Source organism: Callionymus lyra, chromosome 14 (assembly GCF_982586985.1).
Source record: "Callionymus lyra chromosome 14, fCalLyr1.hap1.1, whole genome shotgun sequence".
NCBI classification, from domain to species: domain Eukaryota; kingdom Metazoa; phylum Chordata; class Actinopteri; order Syngnathiformes; family Callionymidae; genus Callionymus; species Callionymus lyra.
Window position 1 is genome coordinate 17,438,540 of NC_141831.1, and position 13,565 is coordinate 17,452,104.

General features: G+C 39.0%; 1 protein-coding gene across 2 annotated transcripts in view; it reads left to right on the forward strand.

The window, feature by feature from the left end:
- doc2b (double C2-like domains, beta) overlaps positions 1–13,565 on the forward strand; it is an 85,002-nt gene that overhangs the window by 38,121 nt on the left and 33,316 nt on the right. For both annotated transcript variants that reach the window (XM_087807773.1, XM_087807772.1), the window contains one exon: positions 3,952–4,031. In XM_087807773.1, the coding sequence (XP_087663899.1) occupies positions 3,952–4,031 (80 nt within the window). The remainder of the gene's footprint in view (positions 1–3,951; positions 4,032–13,565) is intronic.

The following is a 13,565-nucleotide window of genomic DNA, read 5'->3' on the forward strand; positions in this document are numbered from 1 at the left end:
AAAGAGAACACCGCAGGAAAGCACCACTTCCTGTTGATCCCTACATTAGTGGATTTCTTTTTGAAAAGTCAAGATAGTTGAACAAAAGCTCTTTAAATGACTGAGCTTATCAAATGAACAACGGTTTGTGTAGTCGTTGGAATTGTAGCGTACAGTCCCTCATTTAAAGCGGTTCTGAAGACCCTCGCATTAAATGAAAATCTGCGTATTCACAAACTTTTCTATCTTTTTTTAATCTACAACATTTATTTAACGACATGTATCGGAACTTTAAATCTCAACATTGCGTATGAGGTGCCATCCCTCTCAACAACCCTCTCAGCAACGGTGAGCTTAACAAAATACCCCAATGCTTTGCCGCCCAGCAAACAGATCACAGCTATAAAACCTCATTTTAAAATTAGCAACAGATGTAGAAATGGTATACCTTATTGTAGAATAGTAAAATAAAGGTAATTTGTAAAGTGCATTTCTAGACCAGGGTCACAAAGTGCTATAACAATCAAAGACAATATACAGCAAAAATACATGCAAATACAAGGCCAAGACACATTAGACAAATACAACAGTCCCAGAAAATCAGGGAAAACCTGCACGAATAAAAAAGTTAAGATGTTTAGTAGTCAGTAGATCATCAAACACAGAAGGAGAGGAAGATCGTTCCAAAGCTTAGGAGCAACAGCCTGGAAGGATTTCTCTCCTCTGGTCCTGAACCGTGTGCGTGGAACCATCAGTAGATTCTGATACCCAGACCTCAGAGCCCGAGCTGGGGTGTAAGGCTGGATCGGATCACTGAGCCCCTTAACATGAATAGATCTGAAACTAACAACCAAATAAATGATTGAATCCAGGATTTATACTTACAGTATGACTGACATGATATCCTCTCCAGTGACGGACCTAAGGAGCTTGTCCAGAGACGTCCAGAAACATGTTTGTCTCTGAGACGCTTCCTCCTCTTCCTTCACACCTCCTTTTTCCCGCTCAAAGATGGCGGTTCTGTCAGCGCAGGAAACGAGCAGATGTCAGACTTCATCCGTCTGGACCGAAGAATCTCAAGATCTTCACACTTTTGGTCCGGACTGTTCACTTTGATCGGCCCGGACACGGTTTGGTAAACAAACTCTGAATATTGATGTCTTCGTCAAGTGTCAGCTCCTGGTTTGTGCTCCTCGAGTCGGAGTTGAGGTGTGAGGAAAAAAAACAAGAGTCTTGTGTTTCTTATTTTACTTTTTAAAACACTTCAGTATCACCTTAATGTTTTCAAGTCCACTAACGCCTTTTCTGAAGCTCGTGGGCAGAATATGGCGGAAGGACAAGCTTTAATGATTATTTAATTTAATTTAATTTAGTCTAGTGTTCTATTGCAAACTTTATCATCCAATCAGATCCCAGAAAAAGAAGGATGAAACGCATACAGATGATGACGAGTTGATGCATCAAATATGTCCTGTTCCATGTCTTTTTTCATACAAAGGTTCACTAACCCGGCAGATGAACCTACTTTTAGGAAGTATAGAAGTTAAATAATGGAAATAAATTATTTCTATATCGAAAGATTGAAACGTTTTTTTAATTTATTAGCTTTTAGAAAGAAAGATTAACTTGTTTTTGGTGTTGTTGTCTTTTTAAATAATGTAATAAAAAATTGTGAATATCTTTTAAAAATGTGTTTATTTTTTATTTTTTTACAAATACATTCTGACAATTACAATAATACTAAAATAAATCTTCTAAATATTTGTAGGATTTTAGATGTAATATAATATATATAGCCACACTTTTTAATTTGATTTAAAAAGGCTACGAATTTGAAATAATTAAACTTAGAACAATATTTTACATTTTTTGTTTGATTTATTTTGAGTTATTATAAGATTCTTAACCTCTACGTGTAAAAAAGATAATTTTGAAAATATTCACATTTTTGATTCAATTATTTATACTTTCTTTTATTTAAAAATCCAAAGTGCAATATAGAAATTATTTTAGTAAAAAAAATCCTGAAACTTAATCAATAAAAAGAATGTAAATTTGCGAAGTTAAATTCAAACATTCAACATTCTAATGGAGATACTCCTGTAAGACAGTCAGTCTATGAGCAGTGACAGGAAGTGTTTCAGTCAGAAAGTTGGGAGAGTCAGACACGGGTCTGTTGACGGGAGAAGTGAGCGGCGCCTCAAGCGTTGCAGGTATCAATACTCCCTGGCTTGTCTCAAAGATGCAGACGCAGCGACCAAAGACGCCGCCAACACCCGGAGTGACATGAACATGAACCGGTTCGAGCTGAAAACTGCTGAATTGGCAATTTTCCTGGTGTTCCAATCTCCAGTTTTTTTGCACTTTTATTTTTCCGCGCGGGGCTCGGAGGCTCGAGAGCGCCGACATGTTTGACCCAGTTTTGACAGATGATTTACTTTGCAATTTGTCGCAGAGCTCTCTGCTGCTAATGGATCCGTAATTGCGCTTTTATTCCACGTGAACGAGCCCAAAAGAGCGGAGGCAGAGCCGATGGCAGGAAGTCGGGAAAGTTGGATCTTATCTCGAGGCCCGAGCTTCGGCGCTGGAGCTCTGGAAGAGACGATAAAGACTCTTTAATGTCGAACTTTAGATAAGATGAGTGAGCGAGTCGGTTGGGAGGTGACTCGTGTGTAGAGACCGAATTACTGCTCAGAGCTACGGAACAATAGTGTCCCAACTACCCACGCTGTTGGATTACGTTGGATTATGACTACAAAGAGTGTCAGATGACTCGCCACTGGCATCGGACAACTTGAAACTTTTTTTTTTTACTTCAAATGGCGTCATGGGTGGGATGGTAGAGATGCATTTGGTAGGATTAGTGCAGTTAAGATGAGGAATGTTTTTTTCTCAATGGGCTGTCAGTAACTTTTTTAGATGTAAAAACAAAAATACAACTTTATTACTTAATGTTCTACTAAGTATCTTTGTCCATATGAGGCTACTCCATCCATCCATCCATCCATCCATCCATCCATCCATCCATCCATCCATCCATCCATCCATCCATCCATCCATCCATCCATCCAACAATTCAACTTGTGTGTCTTATTTTCATATCGTATTTTCTGCCTTTCTTGCGTCTGTTCTTCGGCTGTTTACGCCCACTTGACCCCGATTACCAGTATCAGCGCCCTATAAATATAACAGGCGAGATAAAGAAGATGCTGACTGTGACAGAGAAAACAACAATGTATTGAAATGTTGTTTTTTTCACACCTCTAATCTTTTCTTATTTTTAACTTATTCTTAACAACGTTTAAACTTCTTTGTAGTTGATCTACCTATAGTGTCTCTATTTTCCGCTCAACAATTTCTGCACCAGCAGGAACCGCACTGCACTTTTGGGCTGTTTTTTTTACAAGTCTCAGTGCTCAAATCTCAGCGTCAGAGCATTTCCAACTCACAGCTATGACTCGTTGTTGTTACTAAGCACATGAACACCATTGTGACCCTTTATGGACTCTCCAGGAGTACCAGGCATTTACTTACACCAGAAGAATCAACTCACTGACATGAACATTGTCCTCAAACAGAATTCTCAGATCAAACTCTGGGACTCTGTTTCGGAATTTGTGCGGAGCGTGTTTTCGATTAATTCATAACTGCCTCCAAGAAAAACAACCCCCGCCTGCATTGACAAGACGACGTTCCTATATTTCCTCGACTCTCTTCATGAGTGCGATATTGACAGACGCAGAACTAATATGAAACGGGTCGATGTGGAATCGGACAGATAAACTGCCAAACGTGTGCTGCATTGGCAGCGCGCGGCAACATAATGAAATCCGGCTCACTAATTCTGGAGGTCTGCTTCCTCCGCTCAGTGGTCCATTACGCAGAGTCGCGGCAGGAGATTCAGACTTGTGTTGCCACAGATTGATTTTCACTGTTGTTAATTTTCCGCTCTTCCTCTGCTTCATGTTTCAGCCACCCTGGGGACCCTGGAGTTCAGTCTGCTGTACGACCAGGAGAACAACGCGCTGCACTGCACCATCAACAAGGCCAAGGTGAGAACATCGCCCCCCTGAGGTGTAACCACGCTAGTGTGTGAACGACTGGGTGAACTTACACGGACCAAACTTTCAGGCTTTCCGTCCTAGAGCTTCTCAAGCTTCAAACGCCTTTTAGTTGTTCCACTGAATCAGTGACTTTTCGATTCGGCCAGAGGTCGCGCTCAGACCAAGACCGAGTCACCGACAATAAGTAAAAATCTGTCTTGAAATGTCAAAAACTTTGTATGATTAAGATTCTAGTGTTGGACAAAGTCAAGACTTAAGGTCAGTACTCGGAGACCTCGATTAAAGCCGTGAGATTATAAGACCAGACCCTGACGTGTCAACACTAGACAAGTCCAATACTTTAAGACCGACGGAGATTTTACAGATCAACCGTTTGAATGATGGTTAAAACCAAAAATCCTAGCATTAAGACCGAACCTTTGAGGGTCACGGCACAATTAAAATGAGACTTGATTGATGAGATTTGGGAGAACTAACGTTAAAAGTTGTGGGTACTGCAGACGTTTGGATGAGGTAACTAAAGTTTGAGGTGCCAAGACTTCAAGAGTTCAAGATAAAACTAAAATCTGGGTCATTAAAGCCTCAGATACAAAGCTCTAGATGTCAAAATTAAAACCAGTCGATTCTAGTTGTGCAGATCCAGTCAAGAATGGAAAGAGGTGACTGTTAAACTGTTGAATTACTCAGAAGACACGTAGTTCAAGTTGACATACAAAACAAGCATTAGATCTAGAATCTTTACTAAAAGACACCTGAGGTGTCAAGACCAGTCCGGTACGTCCAGGATTAGAGGGAACATAAAAGAGTCAAAATGACTTGACCTCGTTCACTGACCATGGAAATACCTTTCAGATCAACATTCCGTTTTCCTGTTAAAAGTGTTTGCCTTAAAGTGGCTGATTTGTTCCTTGTGTTTAGAAGAATTGTCAATATTTTTGTTTCGATGTCTTTGACATTTTCCTTCTTTTTTTTTTTTACATACATAGAAGACAAAAAACCGAAATAAATTAAAAAACAAAACAAAAAAAAAATATAAGGAAAACAAAAGGACAATACAAGAAATCAAACAACTCACCCACCCGCACCCTCCCCGTATCCTGGCATTCGTAACCTAACCTCTAGATATGTTAAAATAATGAGTAATACTTCTGACCACTCTCAGTCGGGCAGAACTTGCAAAGCTTTAAAATATAGCAAAAAAGGTTCCCAAATACCTGTGAATTTTTGTGTTGAGCCTCTCATTGTATATTTGATTTTTTTCAAGCTTGAGAAAAGATATGACATCTCTCAGCCACATTGAGATTGTTGGTGGCTTTGGAGATTTCCAAAGTAGCAGCAGTCGTCGTTGAGCAAATCAACGAGGTGAATTTCACAATCGTTTTTTGGGAAGAGCTCAGATTCAAGTCTTCTGACGGGGTTCCAAAAACTGCTATCAGTGGGCATGGCTGAATTGTTTTCCCCAAAACAGTGGATATACAGTTAAAGTAGCCTGACCAGAATGTGTATAATTTTGAGCAAAGAAAGAACATATGCCCCAAATGACAAGCGGATTTGAATCACCTATCACATTTATCAGAATTATCAATCTTAACTGACTAAAACTAGTATCTGTTTCCACGTACCTGGGTGGTGGAAACGCAACACGAACCAGCAAGAGTCGAACACGTCAAGTAGACCTGGGCCAAGACAAGCCAGTGGAAAAGGGCCATAAGTGGAGACCAGAGCTTTTTAAGTCCTTATTTAAAAAGAAAAATGTAAATAATCAACTGATTTTGGGGAACGTTTTAAGGTTTAAGAACCATGTCAAAACTACGATGATCAGTTATTCAAGGATCAGACAACAAGATCTCCATCAATTGACGACATGTTTCGTCCGTGACAAACAAACTTCCCTGTCGAGATAAATCTGGCGTGGATGAGCCGCCAAGGTCCCGCGACAGCTCTCATGCGTCAACACGTGTCCAGGAGGTAAATTAAGTTGAGGGTTGATAACAGAACCGTGAGCTTTCATTAAAGAGCCCATAAATAAAAAGGCCAGCACCGTCTGGATCTTCACGATGATGATGAAGTGTCTCTTCCGATCCCCGCCGCTGCCTCAGCACTTTGAGCGAGGAGCTCGTCTGGATCCGGGAGGCATTGGTGGAGCCTGGCAGGGGTCCTGGACGGCAGAGCGGGCGCCATCTTGATTTATGGAGGTTATTTTCTGTACTGATCTGCCTCCGACTCAGTCTGGCTGCTGCCCAGTCGAGCGGAGAAATCAGCTCAAAAACTGTTTAGACCAACTTCCACTGTTTCATCCTCTCTCTAAATCCACCATCGATCTCAGCGCTCATCCTGCAGAAGCAGAGGCAGAGTGATGGACGGTGAAATGAAACTGGAGATATGAAGTTGTGGATGTAGACTTTTCATTAGTTCATGGAAAGGTGCTGCACTCCTGTTAAAAGTCTTGTTCCCTTACTTATGACATGTTAACAGCTGAAAATAACTGACTATAACTCCTTAAAGTTTTAGTCTGATCCAACGTCTTTCATGTGTCTCTGACTATGAAATAGTTTTTTTAGTCGTTCCGTCTCATTCCTGCAGAGCCATTTAGGACATTTGATTGACATATTTAATAAATATTAGTATGGAAACTGTTCCCCGAGCAGTGTTTTTTGCCAACATTTTATCTGTAAATTACATTTAATTATTTGAACATAAATCTTGACATCCAAGGAAGACAAAACAAAACTCAATGGTCCCAATAAATGAAAATAATTAATTGTAAAATGATGAGATTGAAACTCAAAAAAGTATTAATACTTAAATATCATATCCTCATACGATTCTCATTTTTAGTTATCAAAACTTGTTAATGAAACCATTTCTTTTAAATTATGGGGTTTTTTTTCTTGTGGAATCAAATATTTTCCTGAGTATTGGTTAATGTTAATATCATAACTTTTTCTCTTTTTTTAAGTAATTATTTACTTTGTTCAGACTTTACTGACACAAACTCTCACAGCGTTTTTGCATCAAAAATAGAAAAATATGCAAACTTTTTTTTTCACACGTTGTTGACCATATTGTTCAGGCAGGAAGTGAGTTACAAAAGTAAAGTGTAACCCGGCAATTTCCAAAATAAAACATTATTGGAATAGAATAGACTTTTGCTTCATTAGTCACGTACAATCACGTCGGGAGAGGAGTACATTTTCGGTGGGTGGGAATTATTACTTTTTATGATAAACAGGTAACAGGTTGATTGTGAACACAGAGAAATAACATTTGAATGCAACAAACTGTTTACACTTATATGATTCAGTATTTCACATCTAAGACCCCAAGACCCAGATTACATCTCGATATGATCCTTGATATGTTTTTTTCCGTGACTGGGGTCAAAATACCAAAACACAAGTTCCCGACTTAACTCTAGTCCTGCATCTTGGTTCCGGAAGTGGCTCCTCGAAGTCCTCTGCCACTTATGCCTTAAATCCAATAGACCTGAATTTCAGTCAAAGATCTACGCAAATATCTTTTTCATTTTCCCTCCTTCCAGGTAATCTCTCAGAGGAAGTCAGAGATTCTTGCAACTCGGTAATTTTAGAAGCAATTCTGGTGTCAGACTTGTGAGTCACAAGGTGACGTTTTAGTAATTATGAGTCGCAGACACATGAAAAGTGGTAAAAATAATATGTCATTTTCTTGAGACGGAGTGAGGAAAATACCAAGATGGACTGAAGTGGAGGGAGAGACACGTGAATGAAACCAGGCTTTGATTCAAATCACTTGATTCTAAAAGACCAGGGGCCTCATGTACTAAGAGGTTGCACGCACAAAAAACATGCGGACATACTTTTACACGTCAAAGTTCATACGTGTCAAAAAGAGTGTTAAAAAGTTCTTGTGACTTCCCGACACGCTGTAGGTGACGTACTTCCTTATTTACTGCGCAGATGCATGTCAGCCTCACTAGTCACGTTGAGATGTTCACATCAGAGTTAAAATAACAATTAATATTGATCAAAAATTACCACACACACACACACACACACACACACACACACACACACACACACACACACAGGAGTGGATATTCAATTTTTTACAAACTTGTTAATATGTTCTCATTCACAAAACGGAGGATCTGTATTTATGTGACAACATCGATTGTTTTATACTGAATATTTCAAAACACTATTTTATGCAATTCAGAAAAATTTAAAGGAATTATGAGCTTGTTTTCATAATATAACGAACAAAATGATCAGCATCTGATGCTTCAAGTCTTTCTCTACGAGAGTCACAGACGTTCTTGTGGAACAACATCCCGTCTGTTTTATCAAAGTGAAGCTTCAGAATGAAAGCAGCTTAAGTTTCCCTCATGGGATCACGTGATCGGAGCGACCTCCTTGAAAAACGCACTTATATAAATACACCATCACATCATTTGTTAATTTGTAAACAAAACTCGTTTATTTTATGAATGTAAGAAGAATCCGCACCTGTTATCCATGTCATAAATGTTTAAAATGCATGAATATTAACTGTTAAATAAATGTTTTCATTTGTTTTTTTCTGATCGCGGAAGGAAAAATCACAGATTCTGGTTCATTTAAATATGATTGAAATATGTAAATGAGGACATGGAAAGGGACGAACAAGTCTGCCACCATTTTCTGGATTTTAGTGTACAACCGTCTTTTAGTAGAAAATCCACAAACTTCTCTGTACATGAGTCCCCTGGTCTACGTGTGCTGTAGACAAGTGTCTGTTCCTTGTGCATAAAATGATTTTGTTTAATTTATAATTTTATAAATTATCCCTCAATACAACTTCATCTCAGGATACACTCTTGTACTTTAAAGCACATGCTTCAACATTCTAGCAGCTCAACAGTATTGTGGGTCAAGTATATTCGGCTCATCATGACAGGTGTTGTGGAGTCAGGAGTGATCTGTGAGCTGACTGAAAAAAATAAGATCGAAGGTGAGACTATCATAAACTCAATTATGGATGAGCTTCTCCGATGGGAGATGAGAACGTCTGCTTGTTTGCTCTCGAAGTAAATCATTTATGTCTGCACAAATAACTTGTTTATAATCACAAGAAAAGTCCTTCATCATCTTCATCATCATCCATGTCTTCCTCTTTTACATCGCCAACATTATTGGACTTACTATCCTCACCACAGACCAAACATTTTGTATTACTCATTTTGATCTTAAAAAAAAGGATATTTTGTTTATGCATATACTATATTTCCCCTTTTTAACTAATTAATGGTAAAATGAAAATATCCTTTTGTGTTTATGTAGGGATTACATGATCTACTTTCGATCCATAAAAAAAAATAAAACCATTTTTCTCCCCAGACAATTCAACTTTCCAGAGTACAGAAAAGTTGTGACTTTTTCTTCATTGCGTCCTCCACAAAACCCAGACAGCAGCCGTGTTTATCTCGGCTGACAAAAGAACATTTCTGACTACTCATCATCACTTCTTCGGCTCCATCTTTATATCTGGTTCTGCGTCACCGAACTCCGACAAAACCAGAAAATTACCACGGAACCGTCCGCCTCAGGAGGCGCCGGGAGCCGGTGAGGCTGACGCGGATTTACACGCTTTTAAAAGTGATTTATCTCCGCGGAAATATGTCAACTCTGAAGTCTATCCCAAGCATACGGCGAGAATGACAATTGACTTCTGCAGGATTCTTCTGTCAGCCGACCATCAGTCCGACGCAATCGTCCGACAAACATCTAGAAGTCTTTACAAACCAATCTGATCTGTTTCTTCTCTTCCCAAGTCCTGACCTGTAGTTGTGGCTCATTACTTTCACCTGGAAATAGAAGGTTTGGTTCATTCTGTCACGTTCTTGTTATTTAAAACTCACCAGGAATTTTTAACGGCGTAGGAGGAACCACGCAGGTCTATTATTGTTAAATAAAAAAAATTCTCTATCCACTAATTGACTTTTATGCTGTATTATTTTGTTTTCATTTTATCTTTCCTACGCCTTTGAATGCACCGTGGCCATTTCACAAGTCATTGAACTTACAACCACTTACTCGTGAGTCAGTTGTTCCGTCCCTTTTTGGTCAGTGAACACAAACTGTGCTGTCTTTAATTGGTCTTTCAATTATAGCATAGCGGTCAAAATCTGAATTTTAAATATTGCATTGTTAGATATTTTGTTCAACTTCCATTCAATATCTTGGTTTATGACCGGAACACCAAATTCATCTCGTGCTTTTTGTTCCAGGTACTCTTTTTTTTATAAAAATGAACAACGTTTATTTATTTTTGTGTTGCAATTAAACCTCCAGCAGCTAGATGGCAGCAGTTATCAGATCCCCCACAGCTAAAGCAAGAAGGACATCCCGCAAGATCCTGCTGATGACTGAGAATGAGAGGATACAGTCCACTCCAGCAGCTTTTAAAGCTGGACATATTTTGGTTTCAAAACAAATGAAAGCACTTACGACTTTATCAAGAGTCATGTGTCAAGTACTCGACAAAACTACAAATATATCCTTGTTCAAGCTCAACTCCTTCAGTCAGGTTGGACTGTTTAAAAAAAAGTTTCCTGGTTCTTTCCACCTCTTCCTGCAGTCTTCGCCATCTTTTTGCCTTCACTCTGAATACCTCAAAGTTCTAGATGGATTTTTCTTTCGCGTAGATACGTCCAAGATTAGCATCAGAAGTGATCGAGTTCCAGATTCAGGATTTATTTGTCTACAAGCCAAGCAGCGGAATTTGCTAGTTTTTGTCTTCCAGCTCCGACTGCTGGCGATAAAAGATTCCGCCGATTAGACCGAATCAAAGAGTGTTCGGCACGTGACCCTCGATGCAGGAGCACCGGGTCTGTGTTCCGGTAGATGTCATTAGAAGATTTAAATTCCTAAGCTGATGTTTCCTCCACTGAAACCTTGAGGAGGTTTTTTTTTTTTTTTTCCTCTGGTTATTATCGGCAGACCTTCCTTCCCTCTCCACTCACATTTGCTCTGATGCTGCAGATTCTGCACAGAAAACACTTTCTTATCCGGGCATCAGCGTCTGACTGAAGAAGTCTTGAACACACACCTTTCCCTGTCATCACCTGCATGCATGTGCACACGCGTGTGTCGCTGATTCTCCCCGCGTCTCTTCAGATTTATTTTATTGTCGTACTTCTACTTCATCGACGAACTGCCACGGAGAGAGAAGAGTCACGGGAATGAAAATCAATTGCGCGTCATATTTTAGCAGCTAATAGTGTGTCAGGATGACGAGCGGTGCAGATAAACAAGGTTGACGTCCGCAAGACCCTTCAAACAAGATGAACTCACCATAGTGAGTCGTTTTTTTTTCATTCATCGTGTCCTGTCACGATGCCATCTGCAGGGCAAAGAAAGGTCGAGAGGTTGTTGGTCCAGTAGAACCTGAATGACCTCAGCTGCTCGTCCGAGCCAGAGTCCACTTCAGGACTTTGGTACTGATCCAGGCGAGGGTTAGACCTTCGCCGCTTCAACCGACCGTTCGGTCTCTGAGAGGTTCGTCTCGCTCTAGAAACCCACGGCCGGTTGGATGAACTCCATTAACCTCTGACAGCGGAAAACACCTGAAACCTAAAAGCTCCAACTTTTGTCACGCTGGTGAAAGTTGGAAGAAAGATTTAACAACTTTATCCCAGTCCCAAAAATATCAACTCCCTGTGGTGCAACAATTGCAAGTTTTCTTTTTAAAATCCTGTTTTTCTAGATAATTCCAAGTTTTATTTAACTAGTGAGACAGTGAATGGAGGGATCATAGTTTTATCTTTTTTATTTTTAGACTAAATCTAATAAACAAAAACAAACATAAAAGGGCTGCTAAAGTGCTATTTATTAACTTTGGAAACCTGTCAACCCTTTTTTTGGGTGTAACTAAATATCAATACACTTGAATTTTGCAAGATTTTAATCATGATACTTTGAATAAAACAAACACAATGTTAATTTTTAACCTTTTTTTTGGGCTTTGAAATCCTATTGATTTTTATCATAGTTTTTATGGCTCACTGTGTCAAAAAACAAAACACTATTTTTTTTTAATAACAATTAACATTCAAATACTTTCATTTTTGTCTTGCCATTGAACGTTGGTAGCAGCAGTCGTTACCTCCTCCCCCAGCTAACAATGCAAGATCCTGACAATGACTGAGGATAAGAGGATACAGTCGAATCCAGCAGTTTTTTTTATATCTCACGTTTGGACATATTTTGTTTTCAAAACAAATAAAAGAAGTTGCGATTTAGTTGAGATCCATGTGGTCTGTAAATTCTGCAACCACAGAGTCAAGTACAAATATAACCTTTCCTACAGAAGCAAAATCTATTTTATCACCTGTATCGGGATTCATATCATTCTTGCCAACAGACAACCCTACTTCTTATTAAGAAAAATAAGATTCTACTCCTCTACTAATTAAATGTTTTTGTTTTTATGTATGGAAATATTTACATTAGCATGGATAATTTCCAGAATTTCTTCAAATAATTTCTTCAAATAATTTCTTCAAATAATTAATTAATATTATATTACATATATTTTCCTAGAGGACATTTCCTGGTGTTGCCTTTGTATATATATATACCAAAAAAAAATGAAACCAGAAAGAATTAATTAGTTGAAGGAGAGAAGAGAGTAAATTCTGGCCAGTGTTGAATTTCTAGAAATGGGCTTTAATTTGAATACATACATGGAATTATTTGAATTTTCATGGTGGTCTTCCGCCCCCTTTCCCTTCACCCGATCGACCTTCCCTCCCCCGCTACATGCTAATTTTCAAGCTACTTTGTGGAGCTGTTTAGACGCCTGCTGAGCCAGGTGAGCGCTCCGTCAGTCAGACATGTGCCGTGTTTTTTCATTAGCCGTTGCTAATTACCACCGAGAAGCCACCAGCCTGGAGGTTTGACAGTGGGGCGTGGTAGCCTAGCAACACCGACGCCCTGAAGAAATGACGACGAGCACCGAAGATTCTTGTCCAGTCAACAAAAGGCTTTCGATTTCATTTCTCCCCCAAAAAATACCAAAGCTCTCTCTCAGACATTAATAACGCATGAGGGCAGGAGCGAGTTCAGACTCTTGATACAAGCCAGCAACCCGAGCGTGGGAGACAAGATGGGTTTCTTCTTTTTCAGAATTATTATCTCCAGAAAGTGACTATCATGGTTGGAGGCCCGGGGTTCAAATCCCTGCTTTTGGGCAAAGACAGAGGTTTGAGAATACAGAATTTAAACTTTGCATGTTACATTAGATTTGTGTGGTTTAAGATCAGATAATTGAACGAAAGAAAATAACATTTTAAGTGTACAATGTTTTTATGTTTTTTTTAAGCATTTTTTTTTTTTTTAAAGTTGAATTCCATCTTTTTAATTGAACTTTATACATTCGAAAGATGTTTAGCAAGAATACAATTTTAAAATAATAATAATAATACATTGTATTTCAGGTGTCTTTCTCTGCAATAAAGGTCAACTTGAAAGAAATATTTACACACATTATATGCATACATAC